This window comes from Rattus rattus, chromosome 1 (genome assembly GCF_011064425.1).
Source record: "Rattus rattus isolate New Zealand chromosome 1, Rrattus_CSIRO_v1, whole genome shotgun sequence".
Taxonomy (NCBI): Eukaryota; Metazoa; Chordata; class Mammalia; order Rodentia; family Muridae; genus Rattus; species Rattus rattus.
In genome coordinates, this window is record NC_046154.1 from 29,791,182 (window position 1) to 29,815,483 (window position 24,302).

Genomic DNA, 24,302 nt, shown 5'->3' on the forward strand with positions numbered 1-24,302 from the left:
CATGGGAAATCCCCTCCACCCCTGTCCCAAGGCCTCTGAGCCCTGTAGCACTCCGAGGCTGGTACACTGTCTACGAACTTAGAGACATCTGCCCATCCCACCACAGCGTGGTGTTGCGGTGGTGGTGACAAGAGTGAGGAAGCATGCCTTGCTCCGACCTCCACGGGCCAGGCTCAGCCATCTCTACCTTGCATTTAGGGTCATCATTGATGGTTATACTATGTCAAAGAAGGTCTCCAAAGATCAAGAGCTGTACTCTACATTAGATGCGGGGACCCAGATAGCCACCTTTCTAGGAACAAGAGAAACCACCCCAAATGGAGCTGTGGGTACCCACTGTAGGTTTTCAAGGACGGGGCCTTAGCTACGGATCCAGCTTGCCTCTCCAGGGAGCCCCCTCAGTGACCACCCCTGCTCACTTACACACACAGCCTGGCTTCTTAGCCGACCACTGGTTATTCTTTTGGCACGTGATTGATTTCTGCCCCACCAGCTCAAAGGCAGGCTGGCATTCAAACTTGAGGGTGTCACCGTGGTGAAAGCGAGAGCCTTCTCTCTGGCCATAGGCAGGTATGCCGGGGTCTCCGCAACTGCCCTGCTCGATCTCTGAAAGACAAGAAGACAGAAAACGAGAGACAGGAAGGGTGATGTCACATCTGTTCCGGCAACACATGATCCCCACTGCAGGCTCCGAGGCTGGCCTATAGTGAGTTCCTACACGGGATTCCTAAGTCCTGCACGACAGTGTCCTAAGACAATAGGGCCTTCGGTTATCATGGCCTGTGACTTTGTGTCCACACACTGTATCACAGAGACTTGGATATCTGCAGTCATGAAAGGTGGGTGTTACAGCTTTGGATGCAGAATTTCCCTCACAGTCTCCTGTGTTTGAACGCTTGGGAATCCCCATCTGGTAGCACTGTTTTGGGAGGTTGTGAAACTTCTGGGACAGTAACCTAGTTAGCAGAAGTGGGTGGCTGAGAGGGAGCCTTGAGGGACATCTGTTTCGGGTTCTATGTGGCCTGAGCTCTTCGCCTCTTGCTCTGTCAAAGATGTGAACAAGCCCTGCCTCGAGCTCCATGGCCATGGATGGAGCCCCAGCAAGGTGGGCACTATCCCCTAAATATTAAAGTAAAATAAACCTTTCGTACTTTAATTGTGTTCTGCATTAGACCTATTCCAGGAGCTACTCTGTCCCGAAGTTTGGAGACATCCCGCCATGGTTTCACTTTGCATCTGGCTTGTGAACACTGCTGGACAGATTTTAAAAACCGGCCCATCCACCTGAGTAGTGAGCTCAGGCAAGGGGCAGTGGCCCTGTGCATCTTGTCCTCCCTGCAAGCCAGAGTAAACGGCAATCGATACCGGATGCCTTCTGACACAGAAGAGCTTTCAAGATTTTTTTTGGTAGATCCAATTGGAGACAGTAGCAGATAAAAAGAAACCAACGACTCTTTAAAGTATACTTGAAGTTTGCTTGAGCCAGCTGGGGAGCCAGTCTTGGAGGCGGGGCTGAGACAGCACAGCCTGGTGGATCTCCGCAGGTTAATGCTCCCCCACCCCAACTCCCAGGAGTCAGTCAGGACCCAGATGCTTCAGGCAAGGAGTCTGCCCTGGCTGCATCTCTAGGGGCTCTTGAGTTAGTTACCCTTTGCCCAGCTCTGTGCTATGAGAGGGAGAGAGTGGGGGTGGGGCGGGGGTGGGGAGGAGCTCCCTCTAGGGAGGAAGATGGCCTGCAAGGAGACAGGAAGTCACTGAGAAAATGTCAGCTGTGGAAGGGAAGACTGTGAGAGACCTGAGGTTTGGGAGAGCAGGTCCTGGATTCTCCAAGGGGGAGCGTTGGGTAACTTTCCAGGACTCTCAAGCAGAAGGGACCCTGTCTCTTCAGTGGATGTCGTTATGGGTGGTCAGGAGCCAAGGTTTCCAGGAGTCACTGTGTGATTCTGCAGAAACTTTCTTGCTGCGAGCTGAGCTGCTTCTCTGAGCTGATCAGCGCCACAAAGGCTCACTCACTGAGGTGCAGGCTCGTGACGGTCACATTCACATGATCCCCCAAGCCTCTTGCTCTCTGCTGAGAGCAGCCGGGACAAAGCGTGCTGTGTGGGGACCGCATTCCAAGTTGTGTGTTCCAAGTGAAACATTAGGGATCCCAGAATGTAGGGGTCAGTCTGACCATGTGCAGGCACCAAGGAATCTCCAGTACAAGTCAGCTGGCATGTGTGTGCATGCATGCATGGATACAACACATAAACACATGCATGCACGCACACCAACTGGCTTTGTGTATGTTAGGGAGCCACACTGAATCATCCAAGGAAGGAAGGGCTTGCTTCAGATTCTAGAACTCCAGTCATCTAAAGGACAGGAAGAAGGGCCCCATGTGGCAAAAAGGATCTAAAGAAAGAAACATCAGAACCCACCTTCTGCCAATGTCCCCAAACATGTTCTCTGGGACGCAAGAACTGTTGGGGCAGTGACAGCAAACATTACCTGGCATGGGAGGACAGAGGCCATATTTAAGGTTCCCTAGTGAGGTCCCGCCATACAAAATACATGAGTAGGGTACGTGTGCCTGAATCAATGCCTGAGGCTTGTCTGAGGCTCTGACTGGCTCAAGAGAGCATGTGTTTTGGGATGGGGGGGTGGTCTTCTCAGCCCCCATTGTGTAGTCAAATTCTTTGCATACAATCACTGCTGGCTAATTTCTCCCTATCAGCAAGGAAATAGCAGCCATGTAACAAGCACCTGCTGTGGGCTGGGGTCTGTGCCTGGAGATGGAAATCGTCTCTGTCAACTTGGAACAACCAAAGGATGAAACATGGGGTCTCAGGCTGAAGACCGGATGCACGGAGCAAGGCACACAAAGTGTTAAGTGCCTCCAGGACTCCGTAAGACAAACTCTTTTCATTGTAATTATTCTGCTGACAGCTCAATCGTAACATGTTATGGTGCCTTTTTAAGAAGATCATAATTAACATATGTAACATTTAAAGCCAGTACGGATGCCAGCCTCTTACTTGGATGGCTTACCTCCCCTCTTACCCTCGTCTTAGCATCTCAGCTTGTCTCCTCCAATTAAAACGACTGCTTTTCACTTAAAGCCGTGGCTTTTTTGTGTTAATCTTGATTTTAAAAGTGCTATTTATCTTAATAGCTGAGGTCGGGGCCCCACCCTCAAATTGTGTGCCCAGAGCGAGCATCTTGCTCACCTCGTGGAATCCCAGCCCCGGGCCAGATAAAGCTACTTGGAGAAGGCCTAAGACCACAGAGGAGACAGTAGTAAGAGGCTTGGCAGTGAGAGTGAGGAGGGGCTCTCGGGGTGGAGGGAAGAAGCCAGGCTGAGTTCCGGATGCAGGGTTGTACAGCGTTCGACAGTTGTCAGTGAACAACCTGCTGAACCATTGTTATCCCAACCAACTTTCATGTATGGAATCCCTGAATCCAGCCATTGGCCACTGTGAGCATTTTATGTATTAACTCATGTTGCCCTTACAGTATCTCTAATAGAAGAGACTGTCTCCCCCATTTAAAAAAAGGGGGAAGAACACAGAGACCCATGGCACAAAGACTACAAAGGGCCTCCGAGCTCAGAAGTGGTGGATCTGAGACCCACAGACAATGGGCTGGCTTCAGGGATTCCCACTTCTCATGTTCCTGCCTTCTGCAAGGCGGCAAGAGACACGGCTGGGAATGGCTCTGATGGGCAAGACCAGCCCATGCAACAGGCAAGACAAGGGCCCATTCAATCTCTGAGCAAGACTGGTCTTTAGATGGTCGGTAATGGGGGGTGGGTGATAAAGGATTCTATTTTACTTGGGAGGACACTGAGCCCTGTCTGGGGAATGGCATAAGAGTAGCTGGCTGGAAGCTGGGAGAGCATTCATTTTCATTCACTCAATGCATATTGGGATGGTCGGTTTAGTGTGGGTAGTAGAAAATGCAGTCTGGACCAGGGCGCATAGATGCCTGGCTTCTGTGGAGCCTCAGTTGGTGGGAGATCTTCTGATGGTATCGTACACTAGGTCCAGGCAGAGGGTATGGAGAGAACCAGGAAGATGTGAGGACTATGGAGTAGGAAGAAGCCATGGGTAGGGATGCAGGAGTAAGGGAGGGGCCAAGGTCTACAGGTTTGGCCTGGCCATGGGGTGTGCTCCATTCAGACAAAAACACAGGAAGCAGGGGACTGCATGAAGGGTCACGAAGGCATGCTGTGTTTTGAGGAATTGCCACTAAAGAACAGTTTCCTGGATCTCAAGTGTAGGGCAGAAGAACAAAATTTGAAAATGTAAGTTATACGTGAGCCAGGAGAAGTATGAGAACAACCAAGAAAGGTGGGGAGAGAAGTCGTCCCAGAAAGGGACATGATGGACGGTTTTGGGGGAGCGGTAGTAGAGTAGACTCTTCCAAGGCAAGTGGGGGTTCACAGGGCTTGGAGGAGGATGAGCTAGGGGGATCAAGAACTTAAGGGTGGGGCAGAAAGCAAAGGACCAAACAGTGACCACTGTGGATGTTGTGAGGATCGGTATCATGAGATACAATATGGCCAAAGGGAAGGGAGTATGGCATGGTAGAAAGGGCAGAGAACTCACAAAGAAAGCATTTCTCAGCAGAGGACAAGGATCAGGTCCTGACTCTCAGGTAACCACCTTTAGATGGCGGTTAAAATAGTCTAAAGATGGAATGAGCTTGGCCACAGTTTAATTTCTGGGAAGAACAAGAGGGCAGCAGGGGATGCTGATGGAGACTGAATGGCTCAGAGGCTATGGAGAGCAGGGAAGGGCAGCTGGAGGCTACAGGGGGAGAAGCAGCAGAGACCGTGTGGATGCTGGCTGCCTGGCCTTAGCGCAGAGACTCTTGTCATTCCCAGGCATGAATGAGGACAGTGTGGCAATGAGTTTGCAGGTAGAGCAGGAGGTCAAGGTCTTTGGCAAAAGTGAGGTAATTGTTATGGGAAGCAAGGCTGGATACTGACAAGACCTTTCAAGGCTTTTAAAGCTCTCCCTCTAGAGAACAGGAGACTGAAGCTCAGTGGACAGTCACAGCCCTGTTATGTCACTAGGAACGGAGTTCACTCTCTTGCATGGACAGCACCTGGTAGCACTGCCTGCCTTGTTCACGTAGACATGAAAGGGACGGTGGACCTGACTGTGGCTTGGCCATGTGACCAGTGAGGCAAAGGAGCTGAGGCTTCTGACAGAGCTGTGGCTGAGAGGTAGCCAAGGCTACCCCCATCCCATCTTCTTGGGCTTGTCGATTTCTGATACTAAATTGGAGTCCCCTTTCGTGACAAGGGTGCCGGGTACAGATGGAAAGGATGAGGGCAAGAGCTGAGAGCGGAGATGGAGAGTCCAAGAGAAAGATAACCAATGGGAACAAGATGGCTGATAAGAGAAAGTGCCAACAGGCGAAGGGCGCCAGAACAGGTTGCATGGCCCTGGATTTCAGCAGAGGGCAGCTCTACCTCAGAAATGCAGTGAGGAGACTGAGGCATGAGAGACAAGGAGGTGGCAAGATGCGGGGTAGGCAGAGAGCAAGGGACGGTGATGAGGAGGAAGCTGGGGGCTGTGTGACTTCCAAGGAGAAGACCATGCAGCAGAGAGGGAAACGGCCCTCAGGAGCCTCCTCCAATGTGATGTCTGTCAACAGTGAGGGAAGGAGCTGTCAGCCCTGAAGAGGAGAAGGAGGCTGGTGGTGCCCACCTCAAGGAAGGCAGGTCTAAGGAAGCATTTGCAAAGGGCCAGGTAGGGAAGATGGGCTCTCTGAAGAACTCAGGTCTGGAGGTGGGGTGATGAGGAATGAGGGTAGGGTTGAGAATTGGGGAGCTATTTCTAAGAAGGGAGGGGAGCTGGGGCTGGTTTCTGTCCTGGGCCTTCTCCTCAAACCCATCACTGAACTGGAGGCACAGAGACAGAGGCTCTGCCTGCTGATAGAGGCTTCCCGTGAGCCTCTGCCTGGAGGAAAGACCCCCACCCCACCAGACACTGACCATCTCTGATGTCGGCACCCAGATTTATAAATAGATCAATGCATTTTTGACTTGGAGAAAAAATATCAGCCTTTCAGTTTCCCATCATCTGGTTTAACCCAATTTCACTTTGTAAGTGTGTACCCACCCTAATCCTTTGGCCCACTGAAAGCGAGCCGGGGGGCCTCAGATGTCTGCGTGTAAGGTGTCCTAGCATGCCGTGGGGACTGGCCTTGCTGAATTTGCTTTCCTCCTGCTTGGTTGTTTTAGCCCTGTCATCTGTGCTAGAATCTCAGGTTTCGCCCCGTCTTCTCCGGCTTTTCAATTTCGGATTCTAAGTTGGAATCCTCTTTTATGACAATGTCTGCAAAGAAGGGATGGTATCGTGTGTCTCTATATATTCTGAGGCCTTTGATGTGCTCTGAGAAGGGAAACCACTTGGAGGGAGCTGGGGTGGGGGATGGAGTGCCCAACCTGGACTGCTCTCTGCTGCCCGTCCAGAGAGTGTTGCTATATCTGTTTCTTTACTCCTTCACGGTGCCTCAACCCAAGCTAGAACTTTCTCTTCTGCTTTTCATCTGATCGCCTCAGGATACCTCTTCCAAGACGGTTGCCCCAGCCCACACTTTGGATGTCACCCACCCACTTTTCTCTCAACATGCTGATCTTTTCCTTCCTGGGGCCAATTATCCCTGGTAGCTTGTAGTCTTCTATACACTCAAGAAGTATTCTGCTTGTTACTGTCCTGGACACTGGGGACATTACATTGGGGGCGGATAGTACCCAACTGGTATCTACGACCTTCCTGGGCATCCAGGACAAGCTAAGCCCTGGATGTGACAACCTTCCTTGTACCAGCTCCATGGTCTCCTTGCCTCTTGTCAACCCACCCTGGAGGTAAAGCTCTATGCAAGCAGACATGGGTTGCTCTGGTGTCAGGGACCTTTGCTAGAGCACAGTAGATGTTTGGTGCAATGTGCAAGGTAGACCAGATGTTTACTGCGGCAAATGCCAGGCTGAGTGAGCACAACAGATCCAGAGCTGCCTGACCTCTGAGCCCTGCTCTAGGAGAACTCACTCAGGTATGTGTGGAGAGGCTTCTTGGAGACTCTTCCCTCCCCTCTCACTCCAATAAGGCCTTTCTCAGCTGCTCTTCTAAATACCCTGGTGCCCCAACTCTTCTCTGCCTCAACTCAGGCCTCATAACGTCTCAACCTGGACCGCGGCATCCAGCGGGTGGCTCTCGACCTTTCTGCTCCACCCCACATTCTTTAATGTACGAGATCATTAAAAACTTACTATTAGGTCATACCGTGTCTCTTGCTTGGTTTTCCCACAGCTTCCCAAAGGCTTCAGGTTAAACTCTCATTTTGTGCTTAGGTAGGGCTCTTGTCTCCCCCTTACCAAGGGTCTCATTTTTGGCCAGCACCTAGCTTGGAGTTAGCATATTGGGAAATAGAGTGACCTGTGGGGAGGTGACATAGTGTAATGATGGCTGTGAGGACACAGCATACTGGACCTGAATCCTAGTTTTGATACTATGTAGTAGGCCTGGATCACATTGTTATTCTGAAATAAAAAAAAAAAAGTCAGCGTGTTTGTGTGTGTTTGCGTGTGTTTGCATGTGTTTGCATGTGTTTGTGTGTGTTTTCGTGATAATGCACATGGCATGGTGTGGAAGTCACAGGACAAGCTCAGGTTTTGGTCCTCACCTCCCAATATGTTTGAAACAGTCTCTTTGTCCACTCCATATGTCAGACTTGGGGACCCGAGAGCTTCCAGAAGTTCTTTTGTTTACGCCTCCTATCTTGCCAGAGAAATACTTGGATTACAGACAAATGCTGCTGTGTCCAGCTCTGTGTGGGTTCTGGGGATCTGAACTCAGGTCCTCATGCTTTCATGGCAAGAATTTTATCCACTGAACCATCCAACTCCCCAGCCGGAGCCAACTGTTTTTGACCTTTAGTTTTTGTTTTGCACAAAATGGAAATTGTAATAACAGCTCTACTGATCAGGGTCACTGTGAGGGCTAGACGAGCTTATGTGTGTGTAAGTTGACGGCCAAGATGCCTGGAACATGGCGCAGATCCAGCAACGAGGTGGCGTTTCCTCATTGTTATCCTGGTCTCTGTTGTGTGCAGAGCCCTGTCAGCTTGCCCACGCAGGAACTGGGCACCTGCTGTCTGCTCTTTCTAAAATGAACACCCCCTGCTTGTCTGCCAGACAGCGTCATCTTCCAGTGTCAGTCCAAGTACATCCAATCTGGGCCTCCTTTGACTCATTAGGCCAACTCAGGAGTTCCTTATGTGCCCTGTTGCCACGGTGATCTATGCTCTGGGTGTTGCGATCAGCTCTAGTCAACATTTAATATCTCAGGGATCCAGGTAGCATTTCTGAAATGCAGGTATCCTACTTCTGATGGGGCCGGGGCCCAAACGGGCATCATTAGGTACTGGAAACAGGAGTTTGGGGGTACTAGGTAACATGTGAGGGAATTCTGAAAACACCAGGTAAGAAGCTGAGCTGGTCAGGCATCTGACACGGGGTGAGAATAGGACCAAGGAGGCCCTAAAAGGGGTGGAGTTGTTCCTGTTGAGCCATTGTCTTTGGCTTCTTTATAAGCCTGGACCAATGCTGCCCCTTTCAGGAAGTGCTCTCGGTGCCCTTCTTCAGTTAGGGGCCAGAGAAGGAGACGTGAACCTTGCCCTCAGAGGCAGTCTTGGCACCTTCTCCCTACTCACCTCAAAACTGATTCGTAGAGATTTTAATTTTAGAAATGTCTGTGTGTGTGTGTGTGTGTGTGTGTGTGTGTGTGTGTGTGTGTGTGTGTGTGTGTGTGTGTGCATGTGCACGCATGTGTGTGATGCATGTGTGTACATCTTCATGTGTATGCTTGTGGGTATGCATGGGTGTGCTCCTGGGCATGCACATGTGTGCAATGGTGCATGTGTGAACACACTTGTGTGTGGGTCAGAGTTTGATATCAGGTGTCTTCCTGATATTAGCCATCTTATATTTTGAGACAGAGTCTCTCAGGGAACCCCAGGCTTACTGATTCAATGAGGCTAGCTGGTTGGCAGGGAGCCACCTGTCTCTGCCTCTTCAGTGTCAGGACTGTAGAGGAGCTACTGTGCCCAACTTTTTACATGGTTCTGGGTATCCAAGCTAAGATTCCTATGACGGCCTGGCAGCGCGTGCCTTTCACCCCCTCAACAAGCCATCTTTCCCAGCCAACATATCCCTTCTCTTAGGTGAGTCTGACAACCCCTCCTCCATGTCCTCCAAAGTAGTCTGAATTTCTGACATCAGGTCCCCTAAAGAACTTTCACTTACTTCCCGGTTCCCAAAAGCAAGGTCAGAGGCCACTCTGTTAGATTCCTCATCTTCTAACACTTAACTCCATGGTTGTGGAAACAGGCTACACATTGGGTGAAGGAAGAGAGAGCTCTGCTGTCCCTACGGCCTCCGCGTCCTGAATAGTGTCTCTAATACATCATAAGGCCTTAGGGGCATGAGTCAACAAATGATCTCATTTCTGTCACGAGTCCCCGGGCATCCTTCCTGAATGATCCTCACTGCTCTGCACCTCCATCCCCAGGAGTTGGGGGGGGCCCTACTTGCTCCTCCCCTGGGTCAACCTCTCAGATTGAGCATCAGGCTGCCAGATCCCAGGCTCCAGTCAGGAAGCAAAGAGACACCCAGATTGATGTGAAAACTTGTTAGCAAGTTGTGTGTAATTTTATAATGTTTCTGGTAAGTGCTAATTGCCTGTTCCTTAAATATTTCTGGTTCTACTGGGAGGCGAAGAAGCAATCGCGACTGTGAATGCGTTCCCCACAGCTGGCGCCCCCGTGGAGGGAGGCTGTGTTTTAGGCTCAGAAGGCTCCCTAGTCCCAAGCCTCCTCCTCTACCCAAGGTGGAAGGACGGCAAACAGACCAGGAAAAATATCGGGAAGTAGATGCTCCAGGTTTTCCACTAGAGCTCAAGCTTTTAACAATGGAGGAGACATTTCTTTCTTTTCCTTTTGGTGTACGCGTATATAAATGCCCATGTGGTTAGTGAGTGAGTGTGTGTGTGTGTGTGTGTGTGTGTGACGAATCTCTATGTTGTGCACCTCTTTGAGGCAGATCTTTCCCTTTCATTTGGCCTTTGCTGATAATGCTAGGCTTCCTGACCAGTAAGTCCTGCGGATTCACTCGTTTCTTCCTCCCCAGCTTTTGGATTACGACTGTGCACCACCATGCCTAGTTCTTTCACATAGGTTCCGGGGAACCAAACCTTGGTCCTCGTGCTTGCACAGCAAATGCTTGACTGCCTTAAGCCATTTCTCCAGCCCTGGGGTAGGGAGGAACTCTTTGTGGGAGGCTACAGAGCTGTCTGTCTGTCTGCCTGCCTGCCCCAGAGTGGCATCCCAGTCTTCAGGGATGGAGGGAAGGGGCCGGCTATGTCCAGAGAGCACAGCAGAGATGAAAGATGTTGTCCCTGTACTCAGATGCCTGCTGTCAGCCCACAGGGCTAACCCCATAGGGCTAACGTCCCATGCCTGGGCCAAGATATCTATGTGGCATGGGATTTCCTTGAAGCTGGACCCAGCAGGCCAGCAGGTAAGGCAGATGTAATGAAGATGGACGCTTTGAGCAGTGATGTAGGGTGGAAGAACCACAGGCTGAGGAGGAAGGAAGAGAGAGCAGGTTTCAGTCTAGTGATTCCTAAATGCCAGGCCCATGCTGGGGACTTCAGGGTACCAAGGTTTGAGTTCCCTAGCAATTCTACAGTTACTGATTCCTCTCCATGAACAAGAAAACAGGTTCACCAATGAAGGGACTGGCTCATCCCACGGGCCAAGGAAGAATCTCAGTGTAAACTGGGTTTGGTTTGCCCAAACCTGAAGCCCAAGGGACAATGGAGAATGCCTGATGCTTGGCGCCTCTGCACCATGCGGTAAAGGGGAGGAAAAAGACATCGGAAGATTCAAGGAGGGGATCTGAATGTGCCTGGGTACAGTCATCAGAACCGAATTCTTCAAGGCTTTTCTGAGCACACGTTCTAGGCGGGGCCTTGCAAGGGATGGGGAGAAGCTGTGATCTCTGCCTTGAGTGGACTCACAGGGGCCAGAGTGTGGTTCAGGGATGCTCATGAGGAATTTGCATGCCGTGTGCAAGGCAAGAAGTCAGTGAGAAGCTGGGGAGCTGTCACTCAGGTCTTATTTTTTCCTCAAGTAGAACGCCATGCCAGACTCGGAGTCTGGAAGATCACCGTGTGCCATGTGGCAGATGGGAGGGAAGGGTGCTGGGTGGGAGGTCTGTGCTGTCAGCAGCACAGTAACAGAGGATGATGGGGGACTGGATCTCCATGACGAGAGGGGGATGCAGTCAAGGGAGAACTGTAGGAATCTGGGAACTGAGGAAACTGAGGTGAGATCTGGTGATGGGCATCTGTGCTGCCCACCAACCCTGGGGCATAGATGAGGTATGGGGGCGGGTGGGAAGAAAGGTGGAGATGGGGGAACCTACTTTGGGGTGACACCATGAACCATGCATCCATCCATGCTCGCTGATCCCTACACTAATGCTTTCAGCTTCCAGGGTGGTGCTTCTTAAAGACGGATCTCCATGGAAGTCTTTAACGTTGAATGAGGACAGAAGAGGGGGCTGCCCTGATGCGACTGCTGTCTTTACAGAAGAAGGACAGGCTGCGTGAGCACTTAGGGAGAAGGTGGCTGCCTGCGAGCCAGAGGAGAGCCCTCACTAGACGCTAAGTTGTCTAAGGCCTTGGCATCCACTTCTATTAGGAAGCACGTCCACCTGGTGGTCCGGCCAGCTGGTCTGTGGAGCTTTGTTCTGGGGGCCTTGGCTGACTGGTCCGAGTGGGCTGGGTTGAGGTATCAGAGGGGAAGCCAGCAACACGAGTGACAACGGAGCTGCAGGCCAGAACAGATGGGCAGTTAGCAGGGTTTAGTTTCAAGTTAAACCTGGGGAGTCAGTGCAGCCAATTGCGAGGCAGCCACAGGGATCCATGCAGCCGGTGGGGAAGGGACAGCAGGATGTAGTGGACCAGGATCTGGCAGTGGAATCACATCAGGGGGGCTCAATCTACCATCTTTTGATATCAGCAAAAGTGTGAGACTGGCGGGTCTCACTCACTCTTCAGATACACCATCCAGGCAGGGACAGGGATGGAGGAAAAGTGGGTCCCTGCTAACTGGATCAAGTTCAAAGGCTCCATAATGCCCCTTGGCACTCTGTGACTGGGTTTCTGCCCCTCTGTGGCCCTCTGCATTCGAAGTTTGGTCCCCAGACTCCATTTGGGAAGAAACTGGAACCCTTGGGAGGTATTTCTTAGTGGAGGAAGTAGAGTCAGAGGTGAGCCCTCCAGGACATCGTATACATGTTCTCCCAGACGCCGTGCTTTCTGTCCAGTGTAAAATGAACCGTCTTTGCTACACCCTCCCACTCCCACCGTGTTCTGCCTTCCTCAGGTCTGCCATCAGTGGAGACTGGGACATGGAATCCTCTGAAGCCATCCCTTCTGGAGGTCAGGCCCTCTGTCAAAACACCTGACATTGACCACTGACCGCCATGAGCCTTGCTGTTTTCCATCCAGCCTGGACAGCAAGGGGATGTGGGATGAGGTGGGTCCTATAACCAGGATCTGGGAGCAAACAGGGGCCATAGGAAGCAGATCCAGGTCTGGCTCCAAGGACAGGAAGCTGAGGGACAGGGGTGGAGACAACACTGGAGACTCTAAGGAGAAGTCACTGTCTTGGGCGGTAGACATCATGGACGGAATTATCTGTGATACCATTTCACTGTCAGAGCAGCTCTGAGGCCCCCATCATTATCTGTTATGTGAGTGGGAAAACAGAAGCTCACAGAGACCACTTGGTGTTCCCGGGATTGGGCTTCGGGAGCCATGCTGACATTCACCAGGTCTGATGCAATTCCAGAGTCTATTTGATTATGGTAGGCCCTGCTGTACACAACCTGACGCAGCCAGGAAGGTTGGAGAGGCCCCTAAAGACACAGACTGTCCTTCCCAATCAGTCCAGGGTCCGGGAAGTCCTGATGGCACTAGTCTGTGACAGACTTCACCCCCGGCTATGTTTAGACCACAGACAGGAGGCTCATGGCTATCACTGAAGCGCCCAGCACTGAACTGGCCACACAGCAGGGGTTTAATCCATCTTGGATGACTGAAACCGAAACGGGAGCTGATGAAGACACCTCCAACCTCCAGTGACCTGGACTGCAGGCTTCTGCTATACGTTCCACCTTACTGGGGCAACATTTTGGCTTCTATAAAGAATTTATACGGGATCAAAATTCAGTAGCCTGGGGAAGCCTTCAGTACAGGGGAAAAACCATGTGCTTTGAAGCTAGAGAAATATGGCCTCAAATCCCAGCAGTGCCACTTCCTGGACTTCTGTGTGACCCCAGCCAGGTTACTTAACCCTGCTGTGCCTTGAAGGGGTTGCAAGAGTTGAGGGAATGTTTTTCTGCTATTTAGTTACGAATCTTCCCTTGAATGTAGGCTTAGAAGGAATGAAGAAGTGGGGACAGGGAGAAACGAGAGAGCAGCGAAGACAAAAAAGAAAGAGGAAGGGGTCAGTGCTGTCCCCTCCTCCACCCTGACGGTCCCTGGGGCGGTATCAAGTCTCTCTGTGATTCTAGATGATACTCTGGAGAAGGTGACCGTAAGACTGCTGGCACACAGTAGGCTCTCAGCAAATGTCATGCCCCTTCCTTTATCAATAAACTCACCTCACACTGATCTGATTCCTTCTTCCTGTATGACTCACCTTCAAATATTTGGACAGAGCTCTCTAGTCTCCGGAGGCCACCTCCCCCACCACCATATAAACATTAGAGGGTCACACGCATTTCTCGTGGGGATTGGCTTAAATCCCTCCAAGCCTGGGGCCCTCTATAGCTAAGCTCTGCTCTCCAATGGCTGATCTGGGCTGAAGAAAGCACAAGGAGTGCCTGGGTTCCAGTCCAGCAGCTGAGATAATTAATTAATTAATTAATTAACTAATTAATTAATTATTTCACTGTCTGTTACTACCTAAGGCAACAGCTCTCCCTGTTCCAGACTGTTCTGTCTGTCCACAGTTATTATCTCATTTAGGCTCAAGGTATTTGCGTCTTATTCAGACCTCAGTCCAACCATGAACCGAGTAAAGACATGCAGGTATCAGGGGGCACTTCCTCCCCATGGACTGAGACATTTACTGATGAATTCACAGGATTTTAGAATCAGGGGATGCTGTGGAACGTGCATTCAAATCCATTCCTGTTTTCACAGTAGTGAGTGACAGAGTTGGGCCTGGATTAGGATCCTGCCTCAGTAGCTTCCTGCCTAGGGCTCAGGTGTGCAGACTGCCCCCGGGTGTAACTTCCTGTGCCCCTGGGTGTAACTTCCTGTGCCCCCCCGGGGTGTAACTTCCTGTGCCCCCACCCGGGTGTAACTTCCTGTGCGCTCCTACAGATTCCTGGCTGCTTTGATTGCAGCTGCCCCTCTCTCTTCCCAACAGTGAGGGTGAAATCCAGGGCCTCTCCACTGCAGGTTGATACTCTACCCCTGGGCACAGCTCAATGGATTTTCCTTTTTTTTTGTTGTTTTATAATTTGTTTTGTGAGTGTCTGTCTACACACGTGTGTGTACAACCTATATGACTGGTTTGCACAAGACCGGAAGAGGGTGGCAGATTCCTCAGTCCTGGAGTTAATGGAAGGTTTTGAGGCTCCATGGGGGATGCTGGGAAAGCAGTGAGCACTCAACTGCTAAGTCGTCTTTCCAGCCAAACTCTGCAGGTTATAATTCAGGATCTCACTGAGTTGCCTAGGCTGTTCTAGAATTCACCTGTAGCCCAGATAGGATTTGAGTGTGTGATCCTCCTGCCTCAGCCTCCAGAGTAGTTGGCATCACAGGCCTACAACTGCCAGGCGGCTCCTCCTCCTCCTCCTCTTCCTCCTCCTTCTCTTCCTCCTCCTCCTCTCCCTCTTCTTCCTCCTTCTCTTCCTCCTCCCCCTCCTCCTCTCCTTCTTCCTCCTCCTTCTCTTCCTCCTCTTCCTCCTCCTCCTCCTCCCCTCCTCTCCTCCTCTCCCTCTTCCTCCTCCTTCTCTTTCTCCTCCTCCTCTCCCTCTTCCTCCTCCTTCTCTTCCTCCTCCTCTCCCTCTTCCTCCTCCTTCTCTTCTCTCTCCTCCTCTTCCTCCTCCTTCTCTTCCTCCTCTTCTCCCTCCTCCTCCTCCTCTTTTTTCAAATCTCATCATCTCTACAGATTGTTTTGTGACTGAGGCTGTGCTATTAACTCCATTTCTCCAGAAACAGAGCCTGAAAAAGCTCATGGACACAACAGAGCAGCAAAGTAGCAGAGGAAGGATTTGTACTTGGCATTGGTCACACAAGCATCCTGTCCAGTGTTCTGCTTCCCCTAGACCCAGGCTTCCAGTCAGGGAAGAGTATACTGACTGTCTTTACTCTGGTAACACGGTAGAGTGAGTTTCAGTATTACGGACTAGCCTCCTATTAAATATTGAGTCTTTGCAGTTCTGAATCCCTGCACCTGGAACTGAGCGCTTATTTGGAGACAGTCTTTGCAGATGCCATTGGGATGGGAGACATACTGCGGGGTGGGGAGGGCCCTTAACCCAACACTGATGGTCCCCTAATGAGAAGACACACACAGAAAAGTGTAAGGAGACAGTGCAGAGATGGGAGAGATGTGTCCATAAGCTGGGGGGACACCAAGAGCTGTTAGTCACTACCAGATGTGAGGAGAAGTGAGGCAGGCTGCTGCCAGAGTCTCGGGGGGAACGTGTGCTATTGGTACCAGATTCCCCACCTCAAGACAGGAACACATGATGTTGCTTAAGGGACCTGGTTTGTGTCCCTGGTTTGGGACACCCAGCACCTCTTGTGTGCTCAGGGTAGAAGCACAACAGGTCCTGGAATGAATCGAAGTTTTGGTGCAGCAGGTAGGTATCAGGTATGGGAGTCGCCCTGAGGACATTCTTCTCTCCTCTGTGTCCTGACTCAGGTCTCTAAGAGCCACTGGCTCATTCTTAGGACTCAGAACCCACTTCACCGAAAGATGTCTGCTCCCTTTTCCTCGTTCCTACTGCATGGGTGGATGGCCATCTTGCATTAATACACATTTCTTCTGTCTCCAGACTAGAATGGGACCACCCGGGGCCAAGAGCTGGGTCTGACAGCAGAAAGGTCTTACTCTCTCACATGACTCCTGCCTTCTTCCTGGGGCCTGTCTTTTGACCCATAGGCGATCTGGGAGTTCATGAAGGGTGATAATGGGGTTATCTCATGGATCTTAGAATATGTCGCTTCTTTACATCAGTTAGTGAAAGGAAGGAAGAATCTGTCTGCCTCTTGCCCAGCCTATCCACAGCAATGGCTACTTGTCCTCTGTGTTTGACACAATCACTCACTTAACACAAGGTAGCTTGGGAGGCCAATGTAAAGATTTCAGAAATCATGAGGTTCAGTAAGTCTGCAAGGTATGAATTCATGACGAAGCCCATGTCCACAGCTGGCCCGGGATATCCTGCACATCAGCTGATGTGCCCCAGGTAATCCTCAAAATTGTCTGGCACAGTGAGGGTGAGGAGTAGGGGTGGGGCACTAAACAAAGAAAGAGGCGAGAGCTCAGAGAGGTCAAATAATGTGTCTGAGGAGAGGCATGAGAGGGGCCGGAATTTGAACCCAGGCTTCCTCCTTTGCAGATGAAGAGCCCAGTCTCCTTCTCCCTGACTGAGCCCTGCCAGGTCCCTTGAAAGCAGTTACCTTCATAGGAGGCCTTGAATCCCAGGGAGCTGCCACTGCTGTCACTCTGGAAGAGGAGCCACATTTGATGATGAGTGCTGACGATGAGGTCTGGGACCGAGGTACCTGTCAGGCTGTTGGGAGAGAGATCCTTAGAGGTTTGCCCCATGCCACAGGCCAAGGGAAATGAAGAGCCAAGCCCATTATGGGACTATTATGCTCTAAAGCTGGAGCTAGGCTACGTGTCCAGGGCAGAGACATTTCTTGGTTCCTCGTTGAGTTACTGTGTTAGGTGTAGGGGCACTGAATGGTTTCCCAAAGCGAAGGTCCAGCCCAGTGAAGTACAGGACAGCCTGGTATCATGGCTCCCTTAATGAGACTTCCTTGGCTGGGGAAAGGTGTTTATTGTGTCTATGAAGATGCCCATTGTCTGAGATAGCTCTGAGCATGTGCAAAGGTGCCCCAAAAACACTTCTGTTGTCTCAATGAGAAGTTAGACTGCTAGGGGGAGAGGTCACCTAGAGTAGACACCGTGAGGTGCCAGTCATAGGGTGTTTCAAAGGACTTGTGTAGTAGGGAGAACCAGGTATACAGGCATAGAGCCTTGCTTGATTTTGCCCCAGACACCTCAGTCCGAAGACTTTATGTCACTTCGCTATGAAGTCTGCTCCCCTCGGCCGGGATGGAGAGAGGTAGATGGATTACTGCATTTACCAGAAATACCGCAGGACACTGTTCCTATGATCTGGGGACCAGTGCAGACTCTATGAGCTGGTCTCTATCTCCCACTCCCCGTTCAGACATGGCATCTCACTTACATGTAGAGGACCGTCTTCTGGTCCCCATCCTGCCCACCGTCCCCAACTGTCAGGGTGTCATAGCCCCTCTCCAGATCGAACTCTTCAAAGGCCAGCTTGATCACCTAGAGGAGGGAGCACAGCGTTAGGGACCTGGCATTAGCTGCATTGAAGTCCGTGGAAGCCTCATTGTGTCCTAATATACCCAGAGTTTCTGGGGGGGGGGTGTTCCTCCTACACACACTGTCCATTTCTGCGCCATCCCGAGGAACACGGCTATTCCTCCATAGGTTGCATGGTCCCTGGAGCTCCCTGACGTCTCTGAAGATGTTTGTGGCACATCTGGCCAGTTCTGGCAGCTGTCAAAGAGTCACCAGGCACAGATGGCAGACCAAAGATGGCTAGACTCGTTCTTCATGCTTCCATGGACAGAAATCCCCTTGGGTTCAGTGGCGGTATTAGGCTGCATGTGGAATCTTAGCAATTCTACCCCTGGGGGCCTGTAGAAGACATCCCAGCCTTTCCCTCTCTTTTCCATCCCTTCTGTTGGTTCAATTGCCGACTAAATGAATGTTCTTGGAAGGAGATCTCAATAAGATCTATCTATCTATCTATCTATCTATCTATCTATCTATCTATCTATCTATCTATCATTAGCTTGCCTTAGTCCCATCTAATAGAATACTGTCCCAGCCTTACATGGATGTCATTAGTATACCATACTGTCTCTGCTTTGCTTAAGGTAGGGGTGCCAAGAAGTAAACTAATACTGCATAGGCAGGTACAACAGTGGGGCAGGTCAGGGAGTAAGAGGAGGCTGTAGTGGACAGAAGAGGGGTGCTCCTCATGACTGAGGCCTCTGAGGGAATACTGAAGGCTGTGGAGGACTCCCATCAGACCTTAAGGGTGGCTACAAGGGACAGGGGATGCTCTGGGAGGGAATCCAGTTCACAGAACCTAAGCTACAGCAGAGAGGGAACATTCTAGAACAAACTGTAGACAACAGGTCCACGGGCAGCAGGTGTGCCAGCTGCCTCACTCTGAACTGCTTGACTGGATCTAGAGAGCAGAGGTGACTCCAGAAGGCTTAGAACCGTAGAGTGGGCCTGGAGCTTAACTCAAAGCCCCGACGTGCCCATATGGGCTTTCTCCTGAGGGAGGTATCATCAGCCTAGCTGCTGGCTCGGACCTGACTGGCAGCTGTGAGCTGGGTAGTGAGGAGGGTTGAGGCCTTTGGTAGAGGAGCAGTAAAGGAGAAGGAAGAGAGGTCAGGCCCTGGTGACATTGATGTGTGACTGGGTAGATGTGGGCTCTGGGATGGGATAGGAAGTAAGGGAAATCCTGGATGACTGACAGGTTTTTGGCTTGGGCAGCTTGGTGGGGCCAACTGCAGCAACTCAGAACCGATGGTCTCTTTTTGCCTCTTTTATTCTCCTACTGATCTTCCTGGGAAACTGAAGCTGCGTTTTTCTGTGGACATTACAAGCCAAGGAGGACAGACCCCTTCGGTTTGTTTTACAAAGCATCCAGTCCTGCATGGAGGTCTATAGGCCAACCCAGGTCCTACTCCTATTACCTCACTTATCACAGAGGCAAACTAAACCCCTAAGCTTGGGCATGGGATTCCCAGAGGGGAGCAACTCTGGGGAGAAGAATCTGGAGCACCTCAGTCGGTTTCCCCATAGACAAGGGAGAGAACCATCACGCTGGTCTGGAGAAAGCCAGGGGTTTCCTGGAGGAAATGAAGCCCTGGCTGGCATTTGGAGAATGAACAGTCTAGAGTTTAGCTACTGGGTGTGGTGATAAGATAACCATTGGAGTGGAGGGAGAACAGCAGTGTGGAAGCAGTGTGACTTCTCCAGAGAAGTCTGTGTGTGTGTGTGTGTGTGTGTGTGTGTGTGTGTGTGTCTGTCTGCCTGCCGGTCTGTCTCTGTGTATGTGTGTCTGTGAGAATGTCCATGGCATGTGCGCATCTGCTTGTGTGTCTGTAAACATGTATGCCTTGTGTGTCTGTGTGTATGTGCATGGTGTGTCTGTCTGTGTCTGTGAATATTTGTGCATGTGTATGTGCATGGTGTGTGTGTGTATGTGTGTGTGTGTGTGTGTGTGTGTGTGTGTGTGTGTGTGTGTATGGCTATATCTGTGTGTCTCTGGGTGTACCTGCATGGTGTGTGTGTCTGTGTGTGTTGAGGACAGAGGACAAGCTTCAATGTCCCTCTGGTAACACCAGCCCCCTCTACCACCTTTGTTTAAACACAGGGTCTCTTATTGGCCTGGAACTCACCAATGAGGCTAGCCTGGCTGTCCAGCAGGCTCCACAGAATTTTAGGATTACAAGTGTGGGATTAATTCTTGTTCTTTTTAGTGACAGGGCTATCTCCCCAGCCCCTGTCCAGAGATGTCTAGTCAATCTAGTTAAGTTATGTAGCAAACAGAGGTAGTGATTCAGTTGGAGGCGCGACACTAAGAAAGACTGTCTGTCATGCTAAGGATTTGAGCTTGTGTCCTACACACAACAGGGAACCAGTGAGCATGTTGCAAGCCAGGGTTTGATGATGTGAGGTGTCTGCTGCAGCTGCCACCCAAGAGACAAGTACCTCCCTTCATCCAGAATCTGCTGGGGGGGGGTACCTATGAGACGGAATGAATGCAATGGGCCATAGTGGGTGGTGATTCCTTCCTGGCTTCTGTCCAGAATGTTCTCTGTTGGCTGAATGGCATCATCGAATGTTCCCCCTCCCCCATTCAAGCTAGAATCTCCTCCACCTATCTCATCCTCCACAGTCCTGCTATGCAAAGTGATTGAGTGTGGCATCCTAAGCTATGTATTGAGAGCACTTCCACATCTGTCCCCTCACGTAGCTGGAATGGCCCCCTGAGCTCCTGGGTATCCTCATCACAGTGACCCGTGGGATGTAAACCATCCTCTGCAGACTCCTGTTTGAACACTTGGCACACTTTTGGGAGTGTGTGGAACCTGACTGAAGGAAGTAGGTCACTGGGGGTGGGATTTGAAGTGCACAGTCTGGCCTGGCTTCCTATTCCATCTCTAGTTGTTTGAGGCTGGCCACACGGTCCAGCTGCTCCCAGCTCCAACACACTTTCTTACAATGCTGTGCTGTCTCACCTCAAGCTGTGAGCTGAGAGAGAGAGCATCACCGCTCTTACTACTCTGGTCAGGGACCTGGTCACAGTGATGAAAGCTGGAGCAGGTCTCCATCAGGATGTGCCCACTTCTGCCCCTCTCCTCACTGCTTCCCTGGCAACTGTCTCTGCCCCAGGGCTCAACACCTCTGTACCCATGGTTCCTATCCACACTCCAGGCAAATGCAGGGAAAGTACCCAATAGCCTGGTGCTTCCCCAACCTCTTCTGCATCCAAGCTTGGGCAAACTGCCAGACTGTGGCACCTCTCACAGTATTAGAGCAGAGGTTGGCCAGACTTTTTGGTAAAGGGTCACATCAGAAATACCTTTGAAGACCACATACTCTCTGTCATGCTGTCCTGCTCTGTGTAGGATGAACATGGCTACACACAGGAGGTGCTTCAGTAGGCATGGCTGTGTCCCAGTCAGATTTTATAAAACTTGATGGCCCCAAGGTCCTAGATTCCCCAAGATGCCTAAGCAAGATCTTTAATCATCTTGCAAGGTTTCTTCACTACAATAGCTAATGCCTACAGTGAGGTTAATTGTTTTCTAAGCATATTATACAAATCTGCTCATGTGAAAATCGAGATAGCTTTTATTTTACAGAGAGGAAGGACCAAGCACGGAGAGACGACGTGGTTTGCCTAGTTCACACAGTCTGATGGCAGAGTGCTACTGTCCCTGTGCTCTAGTGCCTTGGAGCACCCCAGGGTCTCAGATGCACAAGACAGTATCCTACCCTCTCAAGCTGCTCCAGGCTCTCAGCTGGATTCCAGCAGGAGTTTGGCAAATGCTTGCCACACAGATAACACTCCTGGCCAGATGCTGTCCCCTGCAGGAGGACCAGCCACCCTCCGTAGTCACTGTACCAGCTCCTTCCAGCCAGACCTGGGGCAAGGGACACCACTTACCAAGCCATCTCCACAGAGGGAGTGCCTCGATTACTAGGCCCATAATGGGAAAATATTGTTTCGAAGGGCAGACCCTTGAGTCATAAAATGATTCCCATCACTGGTTCATGATGCCATTGGACATGAACCACACCATGGAGTTGTGACCGAGGATGCAGGGAGGGGCTCATTACAGCAAGAGGCAGGCTCAGCACACGGTGGCTTGCCTTCCAGCAGGCCCCAGCACAGGGTCTACAGACTTTCCTTTGTTCTTTTCTCCTCTGCTTTTGGCCACTGTTTGAATGCAGGATCCTATGACGACTCATTAACTCCCATGCAGATCCATCAAGCTCACCAGACCCCTTTGTGAGGCAGAAGAGCATTCAATGGTAGAAATGGCAGGATCAAGAGCCACACTGATACACAGTCCATTAGATAAACAGATAAACAAACACACAGACGCATCTTCCGGGACATAATTACTGAGCGCCTGCCATGTGCCACGCGTGAAGCTGGCTGCTTCCCGCTATGTTATCTTGGTACAACTTAGGACAGCATCAAAATGCCAGGATGCACACAGACTGCTAGCGCCACTAGGAACTGCAAGAAAGAGAGGATTCCCAGAGGAAGGAGAGGATGCACAGGGCCTGCAGTGCAGTGGAAGCCATAGGCTGTGCTAGCCAATGCTGTGAGTGGTCCAGAGTAAGGAAGGAGGAGCAGGGAGGTCAACTGAGACAGGGGTGGGTGGGGTGAGGAGGAAGCCTGCATGCGGTTCCTTCTGTTGGTATGCTGAGGTTGGATTGGCTCTTTGGACTAACTTCATGATCAAACAGAAGGGAAGCTATGTCTCAGTATACAGTGGGGACAGGAAGCAGAGAGACTTCCTGTAGGGACTGCTGTGGGGACCCAGGGTAGGAGGAGGGGCTAGTGAAGCAAAGGTCTCTGATAGTGGCAAAGAGAGAGTGCCCCAGAGAGGGCTGCAGATGAGACGCACACACCCCACCTCGGCACAAGACGACCTCTCCTGACAATGGCGGCAAAAGTTCTTGAGCAGAGGAAGCCCAGGGTTCCAGCTTGGACAAGCTCAATAAGGCAGTGCGTCTCTCCATTGAGTACTGTGCCCACCGTGGGAGAAACAGGTACACTAATGACCTTGCAAGTCTTGCTTTCAGAGAGGCTAGGGAACCAGAGGCAGGGATGGGGACTGGGCATGCAAAGTGGTGCTGATAAGAAACCAGAGGAAGGAATGGGGAACTGGCCGTGCTGGGGTGATGCAGGCATTACAGGGAGGGCCATGGTGTTTCTCCAGCCTGGAGGAGCAGAGAAGGCCCAGGGACACACTTCTGACGCACCAGGCAGAGATCTTTAAGGGCCAGGCATGTCTTTCAACCAGAGTTCAAGGTGTCTGCCACTGGGGCTGCTGGAGTGGGCAGTGGGAGTAACCCCGGATCATGGCCAGGAAGCGACTGTTGTTTATCCTAGCCTGGCTGGTGAAGCCACTGGAGTGCCCCTTAACACGAGCTCCAAGTGTTCACGGAGCTGTTCGATGTGTTCTTTGTAAGGAATGGTATTGGGAATCTGCACCAGCCAGGCCTCTCTAGGTATTTCTGAGAGTGAGCCAAATTCAGCGACTACCATGGTAGGCAGATGTTACATGGGCACTAAGATGACTATTGTTAAGAACTCAGGTGGCCCAAATGCCCAGGGTGGGACTGGCACTGCCCAAGGAACCACACACCTGCTTCTCCTTTCCTTGAATCTGCCAAGCTCCCGGGATGCTAGGTAGCGGGGTTACTTATACTGAGAAGGGACGGGTCCTCTGCCTGCCTCCACTTCAGGACCGTTCTTGTCCCCACGATCTAGACTGTGGAGGGAGCCTCCAGGCTCTTGGTTTCTGTGGCTATGCTAAGGCAGGCTCATGGCCACCCCATACTATTACAACTCCTCTCTACAGGCCTGGATCATCCCTACGTCCTTCCTGAGCACAGATAGTGGGAGCGATGGGAAGGCTACAAGTCCATGAAGGACTCTTGTGCCTACCTGAGCTCAGCTGCCTGGGAAGTATAACTTCTCCCCAAGGAGGTGACTGAGTGACACGTATCCCAGTCCTCAGGCCTCAGGCCCTCCTGGCACCAGGCCTAGCATTTGCTTCATATTGTCTGGAAGTACTCAGAAGTACTCAGAAGTACTCAGGTCTCAACACCTGCCTCTGCCCATCTCTCCACGCTGAGTGTCTCTGCTGCTCTGCCCTGGCCTGTGCATGGACTCCAGGTTCCAGTCAGCATTCAAACCCAAGAAAACAGGTCAAAATACACCCCATCCATCCTTCCTCCCTCCATATCCCTACAAAACAAGGAATCATTGTATTCATCCTCCCAGGTCTCTCCTCCATCCACCTAACCCCCCGCCCACTGTCTGGTCCACGATCGGGGTTCACTCTGACAGGTCTCCTGCCAAGGCCAGTAATCTCTCTATTCTCTTTCACCTGTAAGGATGGTTTCCAGGTCCACTACGTCTCCCCAGTTCTTTTTAGAATGATCTCCCTTCTTTAGGCTTCTACTCCTACCCATGTACCCCATGCCCCTCTCTGTCTTGAACCCAGATTTATGCACCATGGAGCATTCACGCACCCCACAGTCTGTGTCCCTCTTTTGCCCTGAATAAACAAAAAAGGATTTCATTCTTTCATATTTTCTCTTTGTGGGTGTGTGTACAAATTTAT

At 51.2% G+C, this 24,302-nt stretch overlaps 1 protein-coding gene across 1 annotated transcript in view; it reads right to left on the reverse strand.

Annotated features, from left to right (window-relative positions):
- The window catches only part of Csmd2 (CUB and Sushi multiple domains 2), a 569,599-nt gene that overhangs the window by 216,390 nt on the left and 328,907 nt on the right, over positions 1-24,302 (reverse strand). The window contains exons 11-13 of the mRNA XM_032897562.1: positions 17,564-17,667; positions 16,767-16,879; positions 424-606 (exon numbers count right to left, since the gene is read on the reverse strand). Coding sequence (XP_032753453.1) covers positions 424-606; positions 16,767-16,879; positions 17,564-17,667 — 400 coding nt within the window. The remainder of the gene's footprint in view (positions 1-423; positions 607-16,766; positions 16,880-17,563; positions 17,668-24,302) is intronic.